The sequence below is a fragment of the Metopolophium dirhodum genome, chromosome 6, assembly GCF_019925205.1.
Source record: "Metopolophium dirhodum isolate CAU chromosome 6, ASM1992520v1, whole genome shotgun sequence".
Taxonomy (NCBI): domain Eukaryota; kingdom Metazoa; phylum Arthropoda; class Insecta; order Hemiptera; family Aphididae; genus Metopolophium; species Metopolophium dirhodum.
This window is the reverse complement of record NC_083565.1, coordinates 14,539,423-14,566,833: the sequence shown is the minus strand read 5'-3', so window position 1 is coordinate 14,566,833 and position 27,411 is coordinate 14,539,423. Positions and strand designations below refer to the sequence as shown.

General features: G+C 35.2%; 1 protein-coding gene across 9 annotated transcripts in view; it reads right to left on the bottom strand.

The window, feature by feature from the left end:
* Nucleotides 1-27,411, bottom strand: part of LOC132946498 (polypyrimidine tract-binding protein 2) — a 202,549-nt gene that overhangs the window by 8,117 nt on the left and 167,021 nt on the right. For 7 of the 9 annotated variants that reach the window (XM_061016525.1, XM_061016526.1, XM_061016527.1 and 4 more), the window contains 4 exons: nt 3,676-3,727; nt 2,366-2,424; nt 2,123-2,185; nt 345-648 (listed from right to left, as the gene is read on the bottom strand). In XM_061016525.1, the coding sequence (XP_060872508.1) occupies nt 345-648; nt 2,123-2,185; nt 2,366-2,424; nt 3,676-3,727 (478 nt within the window). The remainder of the gene's footprint in view (nt 1-344; nt 649-2,122; nt 2,186-2,365; nt 2,425-3,675; nt 3,728-27,411) is intronic. The other 2 variants (XM_061016530.1, XM_061016532.1) reach the window with 1 other exon arrangement.

The window sequence follows — 27,411 nt, the reverse complement described above, 5'->3', positions numbered from 1 at the left end:
ACGAAAAAAAGCGAGGAAAACAGATTTTTAACGATTCGTTTGAAAAAAACAAATCCTTAAACGCCATAAAAATTATGAAGTTTCAAAATGCGATCTCCGGAGTACCTGTATACTCTGAATGATGTAAAATCTTTGATAACAGTTGAAACGACCAATCGTCAAATCCACCTCATACACGGCAATTTTGATTAAAAAATAAAAATCGAACTATTTAAATAAAATTACGATTCGAGCACGGAAGAGGGTGGAGCACGGTTGAATAATCTCATGTTATATTGAGGGTCATACATCGAATAGCATTGTTATACTGTGGAGTGTCGAGTTTGCAAAGGGTAGGTACGAACCTGCGAGTCGGCTATGGTCGGCGCCGGTGGTCAACTGTCGGCGGGCCTGCGGAAGTCCAGCAGCGGCACTTGGTACGCCGGACAGCAGTAGACTGAGCTGGTGTGGCAGCAGCTGGTTGCCAGCCACAGAGTCCACGCCGAGCGCCGCCAGCGTTTCCATTACCGTGTTGTCGCCGTTGGGCAGCGTCGGGTTGGTGTAGTCCCGCGACTTGTCGTTGTTGTATTTTACGTTCAGGCTGGACAGTTTCGAGTACTCGATGCGTAGTTTGCAGCACGACGTGTAAATGTTTTGGCCGTCCAGAGACTGTAGTAATAAAAATCGCGATTTCGGTAAACCCGAAAAATTACAATGTATAATTAGCAAAAACGAATTGATATATTATAATTCATTATATAGAAAGTAAGAGTTTATACTAGCTGTATATTGTATAGTGTCGTACGCGATCTATCACGATATAATGTAACGTGAGTACATTTTCGGTATCTACTTTGAACTATACATATATTATGGATTAAGCTAGGATGTATATGTATACGTATGCCCTTATTCTTAATAGATCTCACGTAATTAGGTAGATAGCATACGACACAAGTACATGGGATATTATTTATATACAAGGTCTCACCGAGCTAATCCTAAGATGAGACACTCAGTACTAACAGTATACAGATGTATATATGGTTGTACTACACAGTACACATAACCATAACTATCCCAAAAATCTATAAAGGAGAATTGAAGGAGGAATTATGATAAAAAAAATAATAAACTTTAGATACACTCCACGTTTACATCATATAATATATAAAGCAGTAATAATTAACGAGGGCTCTACTACTATTTTCGGTTTTTTGGGGAGGGGGCAAGGGGATAGTTTTCTAATGAGGAATGATGGAAGAATTAAAAATAACAACAGCACCAGCTGCTGGTCGTATTATGGCACGTGAATCAGAATAGTTGTAAGTTTTAATGGAATTATATCTTGAGGCATATCATAAAGCATCTCAGACGGCGGGAGTCTATTTTTCACGATCACGGTCAAAAAATTGAAACATGGATATCGTTCTAAAGATGAACGATCTAGGTTGCGACGAGGAATTTCTCTACGATAAGAGTATATAAATCTTAGGTAAGTACGACTGGCGTAACAGTCGATGGTAAAAAATTAAAGCGAGAAAACGAATTATCCAATTACGCGGCGGCGACTCGGACGGCACGTAACTTGCCCCCTATTAGGACGACGGCGACGACTGGCGAATAAATCAGACGCTTTTTAAACGAATTTAATTATTCACGGGGTGTGAAAAGAACGAGGCAAAGCAAGAAAGAAAAATAAAGAAAGTACGAAAAAAGTATAAAATAAACGGAAACAATGCGTTTAATCAACGATTGCCGGGGCTCGAGATACGCTTTTATATATATATTTTATTATATGGGTGACGAGCACTAGCCGAGAATTAAATACAATTACGATTTTTTAAAAAGTGGCCCAGTGCGGAGAAGTAGAGGAGGTAGGCAAGGTTGAAGAGTATATATAGGTATATATATATTATAATAGTTGTATAACTGTATAATATATATTATATAATTAATAATTACATTAAATACTGTCGCCCGGAAATGTTAAAAGTGTGGTGTGGGAGATATATAGTACGGAGAAGTGTATAATATTTTAATAGTAGGTAAGTATAATATAAAGTAAAAGCACACACACACATACACACACATGCACGCGCACGCGCAGGTTGTAAAAGTGCACATGTGGTCCTGAACTTACGTTGTTCAAATGCGACAGATCAAACAAATGGCCGGTATGGAACAGATTTTGTCCGTCCAATGACTGTGTCAGACATGGTTTAAAAAAAAAGTACCGGCATACGTTTGTTTTAGTATTGAACGTTTTTTTTTTTTTATTGGATTATGTATTTATATTCAATTAGTATAACACAGTTAATCACATTATTAAATAATATTACACTAGTACATAGTGAATTCAAATCGACCACCGTCGAACACTTACCAATTTAGCGGATTGTGCGGTGACCACGTCGGGATACTGGATCAGCACTTGGAACGAATCTGTAAACAAGGAGACGGTGGAAAAATATATTTACAAATCGTTACGCACCAGGTTGGCGTATACACGCACGCACTCACACTCACACACACACGTGTGTGTGTTTGTGTGCGTTTAATTCCACGTGATAATAATAAGCCGCGCGCGAAATTAATGGAAAAACTGCGACGGAGACGTTGACAAAAGAGACGCCTGCATTGTTTCGAGTGCAGTATATATAAATGGCACGCGGGCGGAAAAGTTTGCAGAGCAAGAAAATACTATAGCACTAAACGTTTCTTTTTTTCTATGCGCACACAATGAAAATGTATATAGGTTGGTTCGTAAAAAAAAAAAAATATTTAAAAACGGTCATTTTTCGTTTTTCATTTTTTTTTTTTTTGAAAAGAAAATATCCCCTCTCCACAGACGTTGTGGCTGTGGCGGGAGGGAGGGGTATATCGGTAGGGTTAGGTAATACGTATATATAGCGCACAACGTTAATTAATGTACGACGACAACACTGTATATAATATAATACCCACTCCTGCTGCTGCTGCTGCTGCTATGCGGCGGGCGAGAACAAAATGAAGATATGATTAATTGTCCGCGGGACCGAACACAAACTTCTTGATATGATGAAACCGTGCTCGCATTATATTGTTTTCAGGAGAAAAGGATTATTCTCAAAGGCACGCACGCTTTCCCGAGTCGGCGTTGATAGATCGCCGGGACGAGATAAATAACGCGTGTCCTCGCGGAAGGACTAGAAGAGAAAAAGACGTTTTGCATTCCCGCGATCGCCTAACCTACATCTGCGCGACAACGCGATTTTGGACGTCCATCTTCTCGATCGATTTTTGCACGAATTGTGAGTACACAATTATAATTACTGGAGGAAAAAATCAAATTGCTTTAAAAGGGCAAATTCCTATTTTTGACCAATTTTTGATTTGGGCCCTTATTCTTTACAAAGAGGCTGTAAATGTTCTACTAAAAATGTTCTTGTGATCGTGGTAAAAAAAAATGTTCATTTAGAAAACGAAAAAAAGTACAGCTTATATATCTACGATATGAAACTGTTCATGTTTTTGGAAAAATAGGGTTGCTGCGTCTTACCTATATATCTTCATAATAATAATAATAATAATAATATATATGCAAATTATGCGCACAGATGTGTTTGTCCGGTAAACGACATTATCGTTAGGTATATATATTATTTAATAATATATTTATATATTTAAGTATATTATGCAGTTGTAGGTACTCACTGTTTTTGGTAAACGTGACGATTTTCAGCACTTTGCCGTAACGCGAAAATATCTGCGAAAATAAAAAAAAAACACATTATTTTGTTGTTATTGTATAGTATAGCGGCGAACAGTATTATAATATTCACGTCTATTAGTACCACGTGCAGCATTCAGATAATATAATAAATATGCATTAAAAATTGTTCAATTTTATTTAGTATTTGCGTCACTGATCCCTTCACCTACCCTCCCATCGTACTCGTAACGTTTTCTTGGAGGTATATTACATAAATTATTGTGCCGACCTGCGCACTATACACACCCAAGGACGGCCGCAATTATACGAATTAACGAAAATACCTGTAAAATGGTATTTTTTACACCCCAACCGCGTTTTTTTTACAGCGCTTTGATAAAATAGTTATATTATAAGTAAATTATGTAATAAATTAATTTATGTAGTTATACACACATTATGCGCGTATAATATAATAGGTAGACATATAGGTATAGTTCCTTTTTTTGCACGGAATGTTTGTAATTCGCATTATTAAGTGAAACGCAAAATAAAGAACTTCTCACAAATGTTTTATGCACTTAACTTTTTATAGCCGGGCAACAAAAAAAATGAACATGTATTAATTGAACTATTATTTTGTTTTAATTATCCAATTTCTTTTGATTTTTGTTACTAATTGATTTTCCGTTTAACGACGCAAGCGTTATATTATTACCTAAATATTTAGAATGAAGTTTATTTCTTAATATACTGTGAAGTACCTATACACTATATAAACAATGGTACGCACGAAGCGAGGTATATTAGCAACAATATTATATAATATTGTTCAGGACATTTAACCGTATCATTTTTTGACTTGTAACTCTGATGTTATTTTGATATTCCTACCTACGTTTTTGTTTCTGGAAACTTATTAAACACATACACACATAAACATATTATTTTTTTCCGGGGAAATGTAATTTGTCTACTACAGTGAACGATACAGTGCGTATACTTAGCGATCGATATTATATACAAATAAAGTAGGTAAGTACGAATATAATATATGTATATCGTATATACTCGGAATGATCGATACGCGTTTCGTAACATTTTTGATTTTCAATTTACTGGTATGAATATAAATTGAGCTATGTTTGAGGTAAGAAAAAAAACTCAACAACAGCAATCATCTTGTATAATAAAACGAAATATACTAACTATAACAAGGTCTTACGAGTGTATACAACCCTTAAAACAAGATATTAATACATCGGTACCTATATAGATTATAATATACAGTTTGTGGTGTATACAGTATACAATACAAATATTAAGCACAATAGTCTACATTGATTATACATTTAAATTTGTTCGAAAAAAAAATCAAATAACCATTAACTATAGAGCTGAGAAGAAAGTTTCGTTCAAAGAATAATAAAAAAAAAACTAAACTAACCTACACTATACTTTATGGTAATACTCTTGCTGCACCACACTAATCTACATTTTAACTAACTTTTGTTCAAACATTTACCGTATAAAACAATTTTATAAAATTAATTTTTACCCTAAAAACTTATCAGATGCGTATAAATTATTAATTATATTTTCTCAAAAATCGAAAACTTATGAAACATTTATCCGTGTACAACGATTATCGTCACACAGCGCTGTGCTGTGAAAAATAGAAAATGCAAACGGGATAATAACCGTCAACGCGTCACAAGTATTTTGAAGTTTTTTAATGGAGGGGCTAATAGTATTTCCGACACAGAGCATCATGGCTATTTCGCAAAAAGTACTGTTTAATAATAAAAAATAATGAATAAATTAAACGTTTAAAACTTCAACACACAGCGTTCGATTTTTCGATTCACGGCGAAGAAGCACTGGTGTTAATCCGAAAAAAAAATGAAATCCAACGAATTCATTACATACGCTATAACAATATTATTTACGTGCGGAGAATCGGCCGAGTCATCCCAAAATGACAAAGAATCATCGCCGAAATAAGTCGTATAATATTTATTACTATGGAGATACCTACTCGTTTAAATAAAATACAATATTGTAACCGTGCAATGGTCGACGAAAAGCGCGCAACGGTCTATACATACACCGCGCATATATTATATTCGGGCGTTTCCCAAAGTCCATTTCCCTACGTCCGAATTCCACTCGCATTCGGGTCCAAGTCGGCTACCGACAGACGAAAGCTGCCAACGCGAGGACATACCCTCCGACATTTTTAATACCAGATATAGGGCCTTTGCCCGGGACTCGTGACCCGTGTATTATTAAATATTAAGCGACTTACCGAAATTTTCCACGATCCGCGCATATACAACGTAATATTATAATATACAACATTATTACGCGGCGGAGCCTCTCGCACTGTATATACCTACACACTGCCTATTTGTATGTAACACGAGTTAGGCGTATACGGCGATGCAGCCTTTGAAACCGACGACATATAAATAATTGTATTTCGCACTGAAATTAATGTCGAGGGCCCGTTTAATACGAGCGGGGTCAATCTTCTGGTGCTCGCAAACCTGAGTACACGTACATATATATATATATATAGAGGTACCTACGCGTAAGTGTATGTGGTCGGGACTTGCGTAATTCTAACGCTCTCTCGTATAAAGGGACTCTCTATGGCCTGCGTATATATATATATATATATATATATAAAACGACACCGTGCACACCTGCAGCTGCCGTTCCAAACTATATACCCTCGCCCCCTAACGATACGATACGTACTTACGGACGAGCTATATATACGGTATTAGGTGGGTGCTCGGCGCATATACAGCACCCTCTCACCCCACGACTAAATAACGTTATACATATTATAATAATATTGTACGTATACATAGAACATATTAGGTACATAAATACCTACGGGGATACGCGTGTACACACCAAATAATATGTATATACGCGAAGACGCATCCATTCGAAATTACTCATTACGTATTTAGTGAATAAAATATGGTCTCTGTTGAATCATACATAAGGAGTCGTGACTGTATATTATTATCGCGTGAGTATATTATACATAATGCATCGGCGGATTACGCACGTGTATCGGGATTTAGGGGGGGGGGGGGTGGCGACGACCGACCCTCACAATTAGCCCGGTTGCTCCGTCGTTATGGCATACACCAACCACTATGATATACAGCCTATACGCGTTTGCAATTAGTACGGCTCAGCTATACTTTCGAGCGAAAAACAATATTTTCGAAGACCCGATTTCCTTCTATATGTATAATAATATACTTTCGGTATATATATACATATATAGGTACAACGGAGATGCGCGCAAGGCGTATTATATTCATGCACGTTATATTATTATATAGGCACAAAATTGAACGAATTTCCTGCGCTCGTTCGGTGCAGACGGAAAACGAAACATTATACTATATGATACAATATTATGTTTATTTTTCATTTTATTCGCAGAAAACCAGTAAATATTATGATACAGAAGCGAACGGAAATTATGCGATGGATAAATAAATTAACTCGATAAGTTTTTTTTTCAAATATCTAGATTCTTCTTACATTTTTCTCGTGTCGGTAATATCTGGATGAAATTCCAAAGTAGCAATTTTCCGATATAATAAGCCTCGTACATTAAATACGTCTACGTTACAACTGCAGTATTATTATTATTATTATTATTAAAAGCTTGGTCATTGTATATGTGCAGTAAAGGGTATGCACATGATCGAACAGTTTTTATAAAATACGAAATACCTATGCAGTTATTTAGATGGAAAAAATGCTTAAAGGTCACATCGAGCCATAATATATTCTAACAAACCGTTGCGTTTATTGAAAACTACGACTGCAGAAAAACTGTTGCTGTTATATGTATACAGACTGTTTAATCAGTTAGGAAACGGATGTCCTGGGTTCGATTCAAAACTTTTTGAATACCAGCTATCACAAAAGATTCCGACGTGATAACCTCACTGTTATATATTAATAAATTAGATAGCTACCACGCAACATATCGATGTCCAAAAATTGCACATCCTGGTTTTTTCGAAATTAATTTATAAGATCATAGCTAAATATTGTTCCTTTTTACTACCTACTCGTTTATTACTAAATTACTTATAAGGTTTAAAGATGACTAAGAGTCCACAAATATGTGACGTAATAGTGCGTAAAAAATAAATCGTACATTATAACAGTATTAATTTTAAGGAGACTTTTTTATTTTTATAAGAAATATACAATCTGTACCCTGAGACACAATAATAATATGGGCCAAATTACGTGACATGAAAGAGTTGTTGAAAGAAGCCACCCAGTAGTGACACTTCCTAATTAAGGAGACTAATATTTTTATGCGTAATACACAAATATATGAATATAAAACTTTAAGCAAAACTGACCCGGATGAATATTTTGGACTTTCCGTGACTTTTGACCAACTTAAAATAACATAATATGATCCGTGGTCCTCGTTGGCGAGATGGTAAAAATTCGTATTGCATTACAGGAATTCGTTAGATTTACTGTACGCGCCCATCCGATATATACACGGAACAATCATTCACCTCACACATAAGAACTACCTAGTAAAAGCGGGTATGCCATGTCATAAAAAATTATTTTCAATAAAATATAAAACAATAATTTTTTTAAAATGTCTTAATTTAAATGATATACCACTTAAACATTCATCCCCCACCATCACAATGGTCAAGTGTAATATAGTAATTTGCAGTCGTATTCCCCACCAGCAGAAATTAAACCGTACGCAGAACAATTTACGGCGGCGGATAAAATATATATATAGGTATATTATAATACATATTATATGTACATTTGCGGTATAACATAGCTATGTTGGTCCACCACGCCGTGTACGACAACGAGACTCGGCGCCAGGACGGGCAGCAATAGATTTCCGGTAAGTCTTATTTATTGTTTTCTTCTGTTTTTATTTTTGCGAATCTAATTACGTTTTACAGTCCCCGAATGCCGATCGGTTCCGTGCGCGCACCAAAGTTTTAATCTGCCAACTTTAATTCATCAATTATATACACTGCCAGCGAAAACGGCCTCACGCTGCACGGCTGCCGCCCCTCATTCCACCACCTCTCCGGACATCGCTGCTTCGGTCCCGCGATACCACCGCCGTTGCAGCACTTCTCCCGCCGTCCACGACTCCGGAAATCCGGACGCCGCCGCCACCACAGGGCCCTTTGAGGTTATAACGCTGTATCGTAAACTAATCCATTACCGCGCGCGCGGATAATACCCCGCGGACGCCTCCGCCGAAGACCCCCGAGGTAACCGTGGTGTATATATTATAAACGTGCGATTTTTCCCGTCGAAAACCGACGTGTTCTCTTGGGGGTGGGGGTTGTCGGTGGTGGTCGTGGGGTATGCGGGGGGGGGGGGGGTTCGACCGACCTTTTTGAGTACATAGAAATGCATCAAACGGTACGTGCCCAGTCGAAAAATAACTCCGCAAAGAACGTTATAATATGTATACACGTGTACATTATTATTATCGACGATACCGGTCGGCGGCCATACCTGAAAGCCACGCCGCTCTGTTGCTATAATATTATACGGACGAGCGGGACTTTTCTATATAACAGATCCGTAAGAGATGTAACCTCGGATCCGGTGCGCGTACATTTATATACGTAAAATAAGGTCCCACCCGTTACAGCCAGTACGGCACGCCCGTAAAAGCTACCTATATACATATTAGATATATATACCTACATAAAATATGCATTAATATCTACGATCGGTATGTACAGCCATATCATAGATATTGTAATAAACAATAATATATATATATATAATATACACATTATAATAATATTATAAATTTATAATGCGTGTGGCCGCTCGATTTTCGATCTCCCACCAACCGGGAACGACTGACGATATTGTATGCGTCGTATAGGACTGAAGTTGTCGGATCGGCGAAAGGAGAGCGACGCAGCATCGTTCGATCCGTAACTACGTCTAGCTATATATTGATATTATAAATTATATTTAAATTTACCGCCTACCATGCCTGCGTAGTCGTCGCACTACGTATATATTGTAAATGGGATTTACTATTAACACCGTATTTACAAACGTGAGTGCGTTATTTATTTTATTGTATTTTGAACGCCGCGACACGGATTGATATGACATAAGATAAAGTACTATCAAATCGATAACAGGTCGATCAACTGCGGGAATATCACGGGTTAGTATATGGTGCCCACCGCGCAGTGCAATTAATGTGCAACGGATAAAAATCGGAAGAAAAAATAAAAAAATAAATTTATATTTTACGGAGAAATGCGCAGGTATTATACACTGTCGGAGATATTATAATCACGAGCGATATTTTACTCGATTATTTTTGTAAATCGCGCGTGAGATCGAAAACGGGGACGCAGCATTTGCGACGAGTGATTGTCATTATATGTAACTACGTCGTACATTAATCAAGCGCGCTCGTAATAGGCATACGTGCCACAGTCGTATCGTCGGGACAGGTCGCCCACGCTGCGATGGTGGGTAAGGGAGAGGGAGGACACGATAAATGTAGGTAATATATACATGTATGATCGTCGCTAATCATCGATGTACATTTTTAATATCAAACAAGACGGATTAAAACCAAACAATGCTTTTAGAATAATCACAAAAACCGCGAACCTCCAATACGCATTATAATAATAATTGCGTTTTAATGCAACACACACGCACACGGCGATGCGCGGATAACCGCACACGGGAAATTATTTTTTTATTCTGCTCGCTACGTGTATTCTGCACACATACGACGATATCATTATTTAATGCGGTTTCGATGTGATAAATCATGTCGTTGTTGTTTTTATATTATATGATATATTATTATTATTATTGTTTAGCGGACAGAGCACGCAAAACTATCACGGTATGTAGCAGGTACAGCCGGCAATACACCTGATGCACAACTACACAAGTATGATGGTTATGATGCGGAAAGAAAATTCGGTATTTAAAAATATTAACACTGAACGCGACGAATAAAACAATATATTATTATGTATTTATATTATATAGAGCTTTTTAAAGCGATTAGATTTTATAGTCTCATATCGGTGCGGGTACATTATTATAATATTATCGCCGTACGTCGTATTTTTGACAGACAAAATTGATCGTTTGAGTGTTTTTTTTTTAAGCGTAAGCACAGGTAGCATCCGTAATATAGCAGAGTACAAAATTCTTTTGATGGAAAAACGCGCAGTTTTCGTATAGGCATACAGGTATATGTATGGAAATGTATATTACCTATAAAAATAATAATAATAATATCGCCACCATATACATATAGCCAGCGGATTACCGAGAGCCAATATTGCTGATGCACTTCTCTCATCCCTGGGCGGCGGCGGAAACTTTGGGATTTGCCCCTTCGTTCTGCCGCCATCCACACACTTCGATCTTTTATTGAAATATGAATATTGTTCGACGACATAAAGCGACTATATTATATAGTATACACATGCACGCGATCGGTGAGACTTTTGTGAGGGATCATGATGGCGTCCCATGAGGAATCGACTACGACGATGTTGACGCGTCGTAATGTTCGCTGCAGAAGACTATTTGTATACGCGCATATTATAATGCACACAAAACCGACGTGATTTATGGAGCCAATTTGCAAAAAAACGTTTAATTGGGTTTTTTCCGTCTCTTTCACTACACAGGTACACTACTACAAAAGGATTGTTAAAAACTTTTTTTCGAAAAAAAACCGACTATAGTCGTTATTTTTATTAGCTGTTGTCGTCGTTGTCACACAAAAAACCGAGACCACCTTCCCTAAATACGTTGTCGTATTAAATAATAATATACAGTTATATGAGGTCCGAGCGTTTCTGTACGATACATAAGGTCTTAATTAAATTTTTGCTTTGTAGATACACCGTAATATAATATATTATAATTCGATTTTATTCAGAATTTTTTGTTTGTCGAAAACCGCGAATATATTTTATATAATGTGCGTACCTATAAGTTTTTTTCCATCCTTTCTGCGCGATGGTGCTCTCGAAATTCTATTATAAATATTTTATGAAAAAACTTTTCAATTTTACTGACAATATTTACTTAAATTATGACAAAAACCATTCATTAAAAAACGAGCATTACTACGTTTTCTAACCCAATTATTTTCAAATTTAATAACAACGAGTTTCTCTCTATAGGATCCGAAGGAAGAAAAAAAATACATAAACGAGAGCAATTTGTTTTTAATTTCCATAGAATTATCGGTATCAGATTTAAGTGCATCTTTTCAAGTAAAAATTAATTACTCTACTTTTTAACGGATAATAATTACACAATTAATAAAAAAAATCGATGGTACAAGCGTGCAACAATATAACATTATTGGTAGTATCTACCTTCGCGAAAAGTAAATAAAAAAATTTATTAAAATATTTTATTGAGTTTTAACATATTAATATTTAACAGTTTAGAATTGCAGCGAATCGAGAATTATATTCTGACTTAACCTTTAGATATTGGGTTTGAAACAGTATTTTTTTTAAGCAATTATTACTCTTGATAAAAATGTTATAGTATGTACATTATTAAATACTTAGATAATATAAACGTGTACGCAAATTACGAGCCTAAACCGAAACCAAGAAGCTTAGTAACATTTATAGTAGTAGTGCTTAGTAACAAAAATCGATGCAAAGCATACATGATTAAACCCTCTCCCAGATTTTTGCTATTGGTGTTTAATACCTATATGAAAAGAAGGTATATTTGAAAACCATAATTTAGACATATTAAATACAAGAAAAATTTGAACAAACAAAAAACTAGTAATACAAAACAGCACAAAGGTCATCTCAATTATTTTATCCTAGGGTCACCAGAGTCTTATAAATACAAAAAATGCCATACAATACAAAATAAAAGTTTTAAAATGGTCTTCATTATTATATAACAGTATAATAATAGCGATTCAAATTATTTCCAGTAAGAAATAGCTACAAATTCACAACCCTCACAATTACGCGTCATACATAATTCGTAGTAAGCATTTTAAAAACGATTTATTAATTATCCAGTGCAAAAAAGTAAGTACCTGCTATTTACTTATATATATATTATTGCGTGATACATAATATATACACTAATATAATATAATGTGCTACCCAAATAACTTTTTTCGCTACCTATTCATACGAACATGGGTGTGAATATAAATATATATTAAAGTAAAAATATTCGACATTTTTTTTCTTCATAATTCTCAAAGCAATTTAATGATTAAATATTTACCCACGAGTTTACCATAAAACTTAGTTTAAACCACCACAATTCACTCTCACCGCTAAAACGCCAAGGCGCGGCGTCGATACAGGGGGTTGTTGGGAGTTGGGACATCAAGTGGTTTTGTATGTGAGCATAATTGCGTATTATATTCCCGTATACTTATACATATGTATATACGTATTATATGACTTTCGGGAGGGGCGGAGGGAGAATACCCAGTAGAACTACCTGCACACGGCGCCGCACTCGAATACGTGTCAACACACTCGACACAATAATAATCATCTCAAAAGTAAAAGTCGATGAAATAATATAATATAATAACGGCAACGCAGGCGGCGGGCTCAGTAACGAAATTCCTCGACGAACGAGGTATGTATTATAATCGCGTCTATCACGCAAACGAATTGAAAACATGATAATAATATTAGGTATAATATGTACACAATTCACACGGAACGCGGCCTACATATAAATGTATAATAATATAATATATTAAACGTAAACATCGTTGCGAACACCGATATACGCGACAAAGACGAGACGCCACTTCATATAAAGGTATATTATATGTGTACAGTGTACTTTTACTCAACTTTGCAATGTATATACACATATTGTGTGTGTATGTTTATGTGTGCGAGCTCGCTCGAGCGTTATTGTGGGCGGTACACACGACGCGGTGTTTTTTTTTAATTTCCACTCATTTAATATTCATTTAAAAAGCCCGAGGCGGCCCGAATTTGTTATTTTAATTTAATAATTTACAGCGTAATATACGCGGTGAGTGTTTATAATATAATATTATATACATGGGCGATTCTCCCAGCAAGTTCACCCACAATTTTTCCTTTAATCGTAGTGCATTTACTTAGATCCTGATTTTTCAAATTTTTATTAAACTTAAAGACGAATTTTACGTAATATTTATTTTTTAATTTTTAAATTCTACTTTTTTATGCTGTTATAGGCACCGAGTGATACAAGTTTATCTTTTTTCTAACGAATACCACCCTTCCTCTTTTATTGTAAACTGCTAAGTAAAACATGTATATATAAATCAAAATTTGAAAGAATGTTTTCTGAGTTATATTAAACTTTATATTATGTATTAAGGATAATTGTCTTAATATGAATAATGAGTGTAATAATTTAGCGGTTCGCACAAGAGATTATACAAACTAAAACCTATAAAAAATTATGATTTTTTGTCCAACACAGATTTTTCTTAACAAAATAATAAAAAAAGTTTTATCAAATTTTAATAACATAAAATGTTTAATTTTATATTGAATATACGTTTTCCTATTAATCTATACTATCATCATAAAATATTAAATGCGCATGGAACAAATAAAACACAACTATATTCAGCACACATTGAAGTGTGCATGGGGAGCGAAAGAGTTAAAAGATAAACAATGTGCTATTTAATGAAACTATGATGATTTTAAAATTATAATTAATTTTATATAAGTACCTATTATAATAAAGTTTTATTATTTGTAAAAATTGTTTGGAGAGCTATAATCAAACAACCCGGTTTAAGATAAAAATAAAAGAGCGCCATAAATTGCACACATAGGCAAAACACACGCGAAAACGTCAAGACCATAATAATTGTTACAGGAAGTAACACGATTCGCGGAAAAACCTCTTGAGACAGCATAGCAAATTTGTTAATTTAATAAGTTTTGAAAAACAATTATCTAATTGGAAATTTTACTTTGCATGCTGTATTTTTCAAATAATTTTGAAAAATATTAACAGAGTTAGGTATAGTCAATTTAACTAGAAATTATTGTAGCATATTTTCTTAATTGTATTTCTTTATAAACTTATTTTATTAAATAATTTTAAAAAATATCATTGTTAAACAATATATTCCCGAAATAATAAGGTATCGACAAAAATTAGTGATATCCCAACAAAAACACTCCGCTAAACTCTGTGTAAAAACGTAAAGTAGGTTATATATAAAAAATCGCCTCTAAAAGATTTGATATAATTTTATAGCTAAGTCTATGAACTATAGATATAATTTATGTTAAAAAAGTCTGCTAAATAATTTAACTTAGCTTAAGTTAAACATTTAAAAATATTGCCTATATAGCATAATAATTACATAATAATATAATCTACTGTCTACTATCATTGAAATATGTAGTGAATTAATTAACAAGTGTTTTAAAGTCTCTAAGTTAAATTCAATTATTCGGCAGACTATTTTAACATAAATGATATCTATAGTTCAAAGACTTAGCTGTAAAATGATATCACAATTTTTAAAGCAGTTTTTTTGCAGGGGAGTTTGGCGGAGTGTTTTTATTGGGATTAATAGTACACTAAATATAGCATACATTTTATACTTTATGTAATACCAATATTAAGGACTATTATCCTTACTGCAAAAAAGGGTAATATCTCAAAAAAAAAAAAATAATTTTATTTCAAATGTCCAAACATATATTCAAAAAAATGTTCTGTTTAATTTACAGGAAAAATGGCTGTTCTCATTAGAAAAAAAAATATTTGTAACTCCGCTGGACACTCCTTAAACTATATAAAAAATATGATCTCAAGTATACTTTAAATTTGCTTTAAATAGGAATTCAAATAAAAGTGGGGTGAGCATTGAGCATATAGTTGGTGTATCAGTCTGTATAGAAACAAAAGAAACTCTTTTATAACAAGAAACTCTTTTATAATAAATAGTTCATCGCGTCTCTCCTCGCTTTTATTTTATCCCACGCACACACACACAAACAATTTCACGAAATTAAATTTTACAATAATAATTATTCAAAACAAACAATAAAAAAAACCAATATTGAAAATCGTAAAAAAAAAGGTTGGACGCACATCGTCAAATCGCTCTTGTATAGGCGTATAGGCGTGTTGATAGGAAATTGTGTAGTGGAGAGTGAGTAGAATTTAAGAGACGTTGCGAATTTATTATAATTATACTATAATTCACACGTAAGCAATAAAAAATAACTTAATTTGTATGATTAATTCAATTTTAGATTCTGAGCAAAGCATGAATGTATTGATTTTACAATGATGTGTGTTTTTTTTATTTTTTTTTTGTGTCTGTCACCACCTTTTAGGACAATAAAAGTGCTTGGATTTTCTTCAACAGTAACTGTTCTGATAGGAAAGTGAATCTAGTTGGTACTTAAGTTTCCCAGTAGTTTTCAAAAGCGACATGAAAAACAAAAGAAAAATTAAGGAAAAACGGGAATTTTTACGCAAAATCTGTTTTTGAGAAAGAGAAGATTTTGGTTTTTGGTGTAACTCTAAAACAAATGACCGTAGGGACATGAAATTTTGACTGAATGTTTATAATTGCATTTCCTATACACCATAACATTTTCTAAATATTTTGACTTATTTTGAGCTGTTCAAATATTGACAAAATACGAAAAAATCAAGAAAATTAGCAAATTATTTTGAGTTGAGAATTCATAAAAATTTTTCTTTTTCAATCTAAGATTTAAAAATGTGATACAAGGTTATCCATAAGTTTATCTACCTTTATCAAAAAAAAAAAATGTCTACAAGAAAGTCAAATTAAATTTTTATGAGCGTTTGAAATTGATATTTTTACAACATTTGATATTATAAATTTCTTATTTTGTTGTAATTAAAAAACGAATGACTGTAGATACTTGAAAATTTCACTGAATGTTTATATTAGCATTTTCTATACACCATAAAATTTTGAAAATATTTTGGACCTTTTTGAGCTGTTTACGAACATTGTCAGTTTTCAATTTTTTTAAAAATATTAAAAATACATAGGCACATTTTTTTTTATAAGCATTTAAAGTTCAAATTTTGACAAAATTTAATAATTATTTTGTAGTTAAAAATGTATAAAATGTTCAACTTTTATGGCTAAGGATTGAAAATTTAAAACAAGGCTCCACGTGAAGAGGTTATATATAAATTACTTTGTTCACAATAATATCATCAAATATACTTGGTAATATCATAGGCTGACTGAACATTTTCGCTCAGAATCGTTTTTCTTATACAATGATATTATATCATTGAATTCAAATTTAACACCATCCATTACAGTGACCCACTTGTAACCTACTGTACAGCAGAGCGACATCCACTTACCCACCTTTTTTGTTTTGCAAGGCGTCGACCTTGATTGTTGCCCTCCCAAGCGTCGATGGTTTTTGAAACGATTTGGTAATACCTATACTAATACCGTTTTCAAGCAATAAAAATATTCAAAAGTTGTGCGCAAAGACATTAAAAATATGCCGACTATTTGATATTTCATATAATACTGTGTACCGTATAGGTGCGCGTACCTGTATTATTATATCGTACGATTATTGTATGTTATTACTTATTATAGGAGTGCGGCAGTGGCGGCGGCGTTTGAAGGTCAAAAAAAATAATAATAACGAGACGATGTATATAAATACATATATATGCGCATATTAGCTGGTATACGTGAGTGCGGCGGAGGGTTAATGACGACGATGTTTTATAATATACGGTTTTCGGGGCGACGACGCCGACGTCGAAGGGTGGTAAAATCATTGGCGGTGGCAGTGGAGGTATATGTATATAAATATGTATATATAGTGGCGTGGAGGCGATGCGAGTGAAATCTTGACACTAAATGAATATTAATAACGCCTTGTGGGAAACGCGAGCTCTGTACGAGCGGCGGCGACGGATTAATGGTCGTTTTCCAAACACAACGGTCCGTATATATATACATACCCATTTATAAAATATATATATAAATATATATGCACAGGCTATATACACTTATATATACGCACTGCAGCGTCTCTTTTGTCGGCGGCGCCGTCCTCGTTTTCAAAACACGGAATCCGGTTTTAATTAATATTCGTTTTATACGGCCCACGGATTTTTGTGTTAAAACCACCACCGCCGTCACATCATCCCCTCCCCGTTCCCGGGACGACCCAAAGTATAAAGGATTAACCGACACCTTTGTGCGCGCGTGTGCACATCAAACTTAATTTTTCACACGTCATATTATATATATATACATACATAATATATTTAAATATTTTTACGGCGTATACGCATAATATGCACAATACGACAGCCGGGGGTGGAGAACTTTTTCGAACGAGTAGAGGGTTATTAGTATGCGGTTTGGACGGTGACGACTTTTACTTTGAATATACAATATAATATATTATGATATGATGACGTGCATTGCGCCGTGCGCTCACATATTATTACAATAATTTATGTTATATATTATTGCAGCTTATACTGCGCATGCCTGCTTCACGCGCGATGGTGATATAGGTAGAGAGGTCATTTCCGCCAACGACCCTCCCCAGTCGCGATCGTTCGACTGGACACCGTAGTTTCAACCTTTCAGACAATTGGGTGGTGGTTGTGAAAGGGGTGGGGGGTGGGTGATAATCGCTGGCCGAGGGGTCGTATAGGCTGATCCGTCAATGTTCGATAACTGGTGCGAGATACGCGCGTTTGACGTTTCGGGATCCCGTCGGAAAATTTAATTCCATTATAATATTATTCTGGACGGCACATAACTGATTTAGTGTACGCAGACTAACGATTCCATTACGCTGGAAATATTGCCGTCAATACAGCAGCAGTCGTTAACAGGGCTTATAATCGTGCGTGTATTCAGTGCGTATTCAGCGGAGATTTCGAACGCTTTAATTATTATAATAGTTATTATAATCAGCGACTTTCCTTCATAAACGACGCGTTCGTCGATTAATCGGGTAAATTAAAAACGTCGTCGCAATGAACAATTTGTGTACGAAATGGCGATGAAAAGTACGATTTATTAATATGTTTAATTACGCGTCATAATGTGGTACATAATAATAATAATGTAGGTACCTACTAGAAAAATGTTTTTTTTTTTATTATTATTAATGCAAAATTCCATAAAAATAAACTAGATATTTTATATACGGCATTGCAAATTTATTCATAAATAACGGATCGTTAAACCATAATTATATAATATTCGCTTGTTTTAGTGCTTAAGCCTATGCTATATTAAGCGTATTATAGCAAATTTAATATAATAACGTATGAATATATATAGGTTATGATACCTATTAAAACAGGGTAACAAATTATTACTCGGTAGTACAAGAGAGCCAGACTGGGAGATGTTATGGAGACTTAAGGACGAATTATACATCTATACGTATATGGGTTTGTTGTGTACAGTATATGTACCTCGAAAAGAACGCTAAAACATTCGAAGCAAATTCCGATGCATAAAATATATAATATAATAATATATAGGCACTCTAACGTGTATGTAAGTGTAATCGCTGCACACGAATCGGGTTCAGTCATGCATTTGTTTTCGTTGATAAGTTTCATCCTTCCTTTTTCGTATTTTCAAAACACATTGTTGTGATTACAATCGTTTCGGAGTCGAACATCAATAATTCGTAAATAGTTGTAGTAGTAGGTTTAGATATAATATAGTCGAACTCATTCCGTTATGTCATTTGGTCACTGTTAAAAAAATATTCGTCACTGCCAATGGCCTATTCACCGCACTAAATATACATTAGTAGTGTACAAAAACCATTTCAACGAGGTTTGCGGTCGAATAACATACGCCGTCAATAACGACAATAATATTATACACAATCGATAATATTATGATGTGTGAGCACGTTTTAAAACAGCAAAATTGAAATTGTTGTAATAATATACGGAATTATGGAAAATATTAATTTTCATGTTTTTCTCGCCGTCAAATCGTACATATATCATTGCTAAACAAAAACAGCATGTCGAATATATACGAGTATATCACCTACAAAAATATTATTGTCTTGCAGTTTTATAAGCCCGTGCGGCATAGATACCTAAATGTCAACAAGGTATCATTTATATCCCATGTTATGCAGTAAGTTAAAAAAAAACATTTGGTTTTGTAGAAATATTTGCACAGTAATGCGAATTTGGCGAATAATTAGATATATTATTATACACGCTTGTGCATAAAAGCAGGGCGAGTGATTATACATTTTGGAATGTATATATAATGTATATAATAATAATATATACAAATACCGCCCCCGGAGTTAAAGACATTAGTTTTCAATTTCTCCCGCACACTGCGGCGATCACTACCCCCGTTGGCGAGCGAACGCACGGCGAAGGGAGAAACAACAAATCTACACCCCTCCACAGCGTGTTTACGCCGGTCGCATCATCCCCTCCGCCCGTGGCGCACCCGTCACGAGCAAATCGGACGGCCATAGTATGTGTGTGTATATATACTAAATTATTAAATTATCAGATTTATCGATTACCGCCGCGACCCGACCCGGTGTAAGAGGAGATTCTGCGTCGATGTTCGACTATACGCTATTCATGAGAAGTTGTACGCATTCCGGATCAGTTGATTGGATGTGCTCCGCGCGAGCTTTCCCACTGCCCTACCCTATACTCACCCACGCATACACAACACGCTATATTACCTTCCGCGAAGCTCTTTTTAAATTATTAAACAATACAAAAACAACGACGGGTGGGGAGAAATACGCGCCGCACGGTAAGTCTGTTATTTTCCGTTTGTGTATAATATAATAATATAGTCGGTCATCTCGCGGACCTAAAACAAATAACAACAACAATAACAATTTTCACACAGAGAATCGAAAATAGTGAGCGATACAGATTACAGGAAGGGAGTGAGAAAGAGACACACAAAGACAAAATCATAAACAGAATAAAAGCCCATACAGACATTATCTAGACAGAGAGAGAATTCCGCACACTCAATAACTAATGACACCGTAAAAATCTTAATTTAAATAACTTAATCACAGATCGCGAATTTTCCCCAAGGACGGATTTTACTGCAATATTTAAATAATCGTCTAAATTAATGTAACGACGGAGATCCCACATTTTAAATTAAAGGCGTATAAATATTACATTAAATAATCCGAGGAGATATTTTCAGGTGAATATTTCAATGTTTTCCTCCGTCGGCAATAATAATGTAATAACGATTGAGACGTACCGAACATATATATTAATAATATGTCCCTTTAAACACATTTAATAGGTATACCAACGTTTTTTTTTGTATTTTTAGAGATTTATTTAGTGGCAATTATTACAGAAAAATAAATAAAATTATAAAGTTATCAAAATACCAATAAAGTGAGCAGTATAGTATACAATAAATAAGGGTAATATTATGCTTACCTACTTGTTTTGTATACATATCGTTACGACTGCAATTATTCTAATCACCTATTGTTTATTTATTTGCTTACCGATACCGCGTGTAGTTGTGATGATAAGTGCATTATTATAGCGTCGCAGCTGTCAACACAACACACCAAAAGCAAATAGCTAATATAATATATTAATCCCGCAATATAATGACGAGTTGACTTTAACGAGAGGTAATCGAGTGTAAAGGACAAACAATGCGTGCACCGATGTTCGGCAGTATAAAGGTATAATACCCGGGAATAATAGTAGTAGTATAAGTAAGATGGGGAGGACGACGGTCGGGTGATAAGTCAACAGACAAAGTTACCACAGACAATATGCGAGCAGAAGGGATTTAAGAATTAGTGTTTCTCTCAGACATTGACGACAGCGACGTCGACGACGACCAATACAAATAATAATAAAATAATATGTAAAGAGAGGAGGCGGGAAAACGATTGGACTAAAACGACCAACCGCAATAGGTACATGCGTATACATATACATATTATATCAGACGGACATAAGTTTTTTATTCATCCTCTCCTCCTTCTAAACATGAATTCGTATTCAAATGTGCCGAGACGGTCGCGACGTTGACGGGAGAAACGACCCGAATAACGGACACCCAAAGACGATATGAGCCCGGTCGGATGAACATCCGGTCCGTAATAATATAACACGGGTATGACACGATCAATCCTTTCTCTCAATCCAAAACTGACGGAATAAATCCTCGGACACGCGACCCACGATATACATACGTAACACGTAATATATATCTTGCTAGGAATAATCATGATAAAAAAAAAGTTCAACAAGTATGTCATGCATATAATACGAACATTGAACCAAATATTCCAACTATATACGATGTGCGCATAAAACGGAAACCTATTTTCAATATTGTCATATCATATTATAAAGGTTTGCGAGAGAGATTTTTTTACTTTCAATATGAATGTAATATACATGAAAACTCGAACTATATAATAAAGGGACGAAAACTAGAGACGCGTCGCCGTTTCTTTTTTCCGTTGACAATATAATTTAAACACGTCATTAAATCATTAAATACCTATGGAGTATGGATGCTGCAAGCATTGACGTATTGTGATAACGTCGCACATAATACATTATAGTTTTAATGTACAGTATTAACCTATACAATATTATAATGTATTATTATTATAATTTTATTAACAATATCAAATGTTTGGAATATATAATATTTAAAGACGATAAAATCGAAACGATATTCGCGAGTACCAAAATTATGTTGAAAGGCAAATATAATGATGATAAATAATGAACGATTAAGAATGTATTACATGCTTTCTATATATATTATATTATGGCTGTATAGTGTATATACAACGAGTAGACTAAGGAGTTTAACGAAGACTTTTCCGAAATGGAGGAGACGCGCACGCGGGTGGTGGAGCGTGAAGAAGGCGGGAGGTATCTTTATAGGATGTTTGTTTTCAAGTTAACTGCCAAACGCGTACGGTTAAAGTTTTTCGTTGGCTTTTTATTTCACACACGCGCGATTTTCCGCAATAAACTAGCTTGTTTATATATATTTATGTAAATTATATTTATGTTATAATTTCTAATAAATACGTACGCATCTCATTATATCGCTCATATTTTGTCTATCCGTTGCAAGGTGTTTTTCCTTTTCCCACGCTACGACGGGATGCGATAGATTTAATTACACTTGTAACACTGTATATGCAGGTACAGCAATATATATTGCAGCTATGGGAGGGGGGGGGGTACAGTTATACTTGCAAATTACGATTCACTGATGTTGAGGAAATAACGCATGCGCGTAAAATAATTACTGCAGGACTAATAAACAAAAGAGAGTTTGCGAAGCGTTGAAAAAATAATAACAAATACAAATTACGATAGTTCGGAGTACTGAGGAGACACATACACCGGCAATTATACGCGGTTTAACATATTATACGTGTCTATATTTAAATATAAAAACGTGTGCGGCGTACGTCGTCGAGACGGGGCGAAGAGAACGCCGTCGTTTCTAGAGAATTGAAACGAGACGCCACAGAAAAGCCGCCGCCGTTTAATTGTTGATTTACATACGGAATTATGTGCAAGACTACGGCACGCGGAGAAGGACTCGGTGCTTATGCGTATACTGCACGACGCGGACGGTCTGTCGATGAGGACGACAGTGGGTGTTCAGAGGGGGTGAGGTGTATCAAAAGTTTTAAGAGCTCGGCGGCGGCGAATACTTTTAAAAAGAACTCGGGCGTGTATATATACATATACAGAGCAATAGCTGGAGTGTAACCGAAACCGTCGAGCCGGTTAATAGCGGGGGCGGGAGAGGTGTTCGGGGAGGTTAAACTTAATCCTATTTGTGCCGAGGTTAAGAGCGGTATAATATCGTATACAGTATATACGCCCTCCACCCCCCCCTCATCACGCGGTATCCTCTTATCCTCCAGATCGTTGTTTTTCGAGAAAACGCCACAGGGTGGTAGGTGTCTTCTACCGCGCTCGTCGCTAAATTTATTAACTCGTTCACCTCCGCCGTCGCTCGTGATGCATCGTGTGTGTGTATGTATAGAACATTATATATCACCTGTGCGCACGTGCAGTACATAATATTATATATATATTTTAGTCTCTATACCAAATTTATATATACGTGCATGCGCGTATTATATAAAGGGATAATCTCTAAAATCCCCAAAGCACACATATTCACAAGCGCTCCCGACTTTCGCCCCTCCCCCCACCGACCGCTTAACCATGATTTTCGCCCCAGCCCGGTGACCCGACCAGGGAGAGACTTGGCGCTAATTTGATATGCGATTATAATGCATACTCCTATAATAATGCATACACCTATAATAATATATACGCTTATAATGCTTATATACATAAATTATTATATTGCAATGTTATCGAAGTACGCGGAAATAGCTCTCTTGCACACGGCATAGTGATGTGCTCGGCGTGTAATATTTTCAGCGGGCTTATTATTATTGTTATTACGACGACAACGGGTGAGACTATACGCTGTATTGCGGCGAGGGGGGGGGGTATATAGGTAGGTAGGTATGTATACGCGCGGAGATTTCCTATTTCTAAACATTTCTGAAAAGAATTTTCAGTCTTTCGCTCGACGGGGTGCATTATTATCGTAAAAAAATACTTTTTATCTTAAATACATTTTTCCTTCACAACGCGTATATAATAAATATAGGTAGGTGCGTGCTTACCCGCCCACCCACCAACATACCTACATAACCACTTTTCCCTCATAAAAAATATTTCAATGCAATATGTGCGTATGTTCATTATCATATATGAAGGTATATAACCACCGCCAACGGAGTATGTATGGAATTTTTTATTACAACGTATCTTTCACTTTGAAAATTATAAGGTTTATAATATAATTGTAATATTTTGTATACAATGAAGGTATTTACGTGCTGTAAGTATAATACGGAATAAAATATGTGTACATCGACAATAAATCGTTGCGTTTCGAATTTAATTTACCATGGTTGCCATGAACTACGCGTTATATTATATCGAAACAAGTTTAATGAAGAGGCTCAACTCATCTATAATGATTGACTGGATAAAAATACAACAGCGTTTAAAATTGTCAATAACTTAATGTTAAACACACACACACATATATATGCATATCACTCAACTACCCATAATATATATACCTGTGACGTTAGGAAGCAGCATATACGCGAAGCGTACTTATACATTTAAATTACTGTACGGATAATACGGATGGAATCGTATACCTACGTATCGATTTGGAGAAGGATGCGTTAATATTTTAAACATAATCAAAACGTCTTTGCGGTATAGTTTAAAATGTATCATATATAACGACACGAACAAGGTGACGAATCTCTAAATTGTGTTTTGTAATGACTTCAAATTATGTAAGCAAAATATATTTCAAAACGTTGATACTTTTCCAGAAAATGAGTAGTTATAACTATGAAATAATCGCCTTGTAAGGTATAGTGATATAATATCATCGAAGCCACGTGGTTTTGCGCAGAAACAAAATCAATTTCGACAACGCGTAATTAGTTTGGAAACGGGCACGCGTGTTTGCGTATTCAATTGACCATAGAAATTAATAAATATCATAACTGTAAATGTACACACAATAATTATAAAATATGGTAATAATTCACGGGAGCGAGCTGCAGGGGACCGATTATCGCACTAACGTCAGCGATTGAAACGATTCAAATGACGTGTCAAAAACAGTAGGTATATTATAATATAATGAAATATGCACTCATGACCATCATCGGCAGCACTATAATACTTATTAAAACGTGCACATATTATAGATAATAGTATGATATAATACAAAATTGCAATGCGAATGATGCGTTTTGCGACGCAACTAACAACGCATAACAATGCATTGGATCGAAACGATAATGGAGTATAAAACTAACGCCGCGGGTAGACCGAAGTTTGCATTATGAAATTGCTGAAGAATTATTTATCGAGCAATAATATTATTGTTGCTACTTTATAGAGCATAATATTATAATAGATAGGCTTTGAGTACCTATTTGGTAGCATATATTTTATGCAAATATTATTATTCAAATAATAATTTAAAATTTGAATTCAGTGTTTTTGTGTTCGAATGTTGGTTTTAATAATAATTTGATTTAGAATTTTCTTGTCTTTCAGTACTTTAACATGAACACGAAAACCGATTAGGCACGCGTTTGAATCGTGTACGCGATTCCAATGATTACAGACTTATATCAAAATAAACGGAGTGACGGATACAAACTATAGTTTCGATTTATTGTCGTCGGTGGCTAGCCACAAATTAGTAAATAAATATATAATGTTTATTCATAATTTATGTGTGTGGCAGGCGGCGGGATAAACGTCCCGGTATATTCACGAAAACTTTTTGCACCGCACCAAGTTTCCTGCACCGGGATCGCCAGCCGGACAATATACGTATGTTAAGTGGGCCTATGTGTCTATATTGTGTAATACACACTCGAAAACCGATTGGATCGAAATACAACGCCGCGGGATCCGACAATCGAAACGATTGTACTGCGTCTATAGTTGCTGTATATGCTGCAAACATGCCTCTATATTATACGGACATATAATGTAATATGTAATATAATATACTTGTGCCTACATAATATACATAATTCACTTAGTACTTGTGCATGTTACTGCTGCAGTTACCCACGACGGGTGGTTTCCCCGTAAACGGGAACAAAACGACATAATAAACTATGTATATATTATATGCACTTTAAGTTCGTCGAGAGATACGCTTTTCCCTCTACTATACGCGCGCGCGTGTGGGTGTATACACACGCGCCATCACCGGTTGAAATTAGATCAAAAGAATTTATTCAAATTTTAATTATCATCGTACACTGCAGCGCAGAATAAATACGTCGCATTTTAATTGGTAAATAATTTATAAACAACGGCTGCCGACATTCGGTGTCCGCACCAATCGATACGGATAAAAAAATAAAGAAAGAAAAAACACGAAAGCTGCAGGAACGGACTAGCCGTATTCGATATTTTTTGGGGATCGCACAGGGTAGTTTTTCCTCGAAAGCGAAACTATTAAGAAAATTGAAAAAAAAACGACCTGTTCAATGACTGTTGTCTGTTATAAAAGACCGTCGAAAGACGACGCGGGTGGACGGAAACTTTTGGAGCTCTTTCACCGCACAGCACCGAGACGGTATCCACGCGGGAACAAAAATAAAAATCGAGAAAAAAACGATTATCGTATAAAAACATATTTTCCATCGTCGCTTGGGATCTAAAAACAAGACTACCACGCTACCACCCGGGAGAGCAAAAAATGTGTATATTTTTAAAACTACATTGCACGTTTGTAGACAAGATTATATCGTTTAGACGAAAAACAAAAATAAACGTCATAACAGACCGACCGACATTTTATTATGATGTAAGTATCTATTCACTGAATGTTATTGAACACATTATATTATAATGTCGCGCCGCCGTTAACTCATATATTTTATATTTATTCGTCACAACGATAGTCGTAATATGAAATATTCATCTGATTTTATTTCGGTAAAGGACAAGCTCTGTATTCGAGA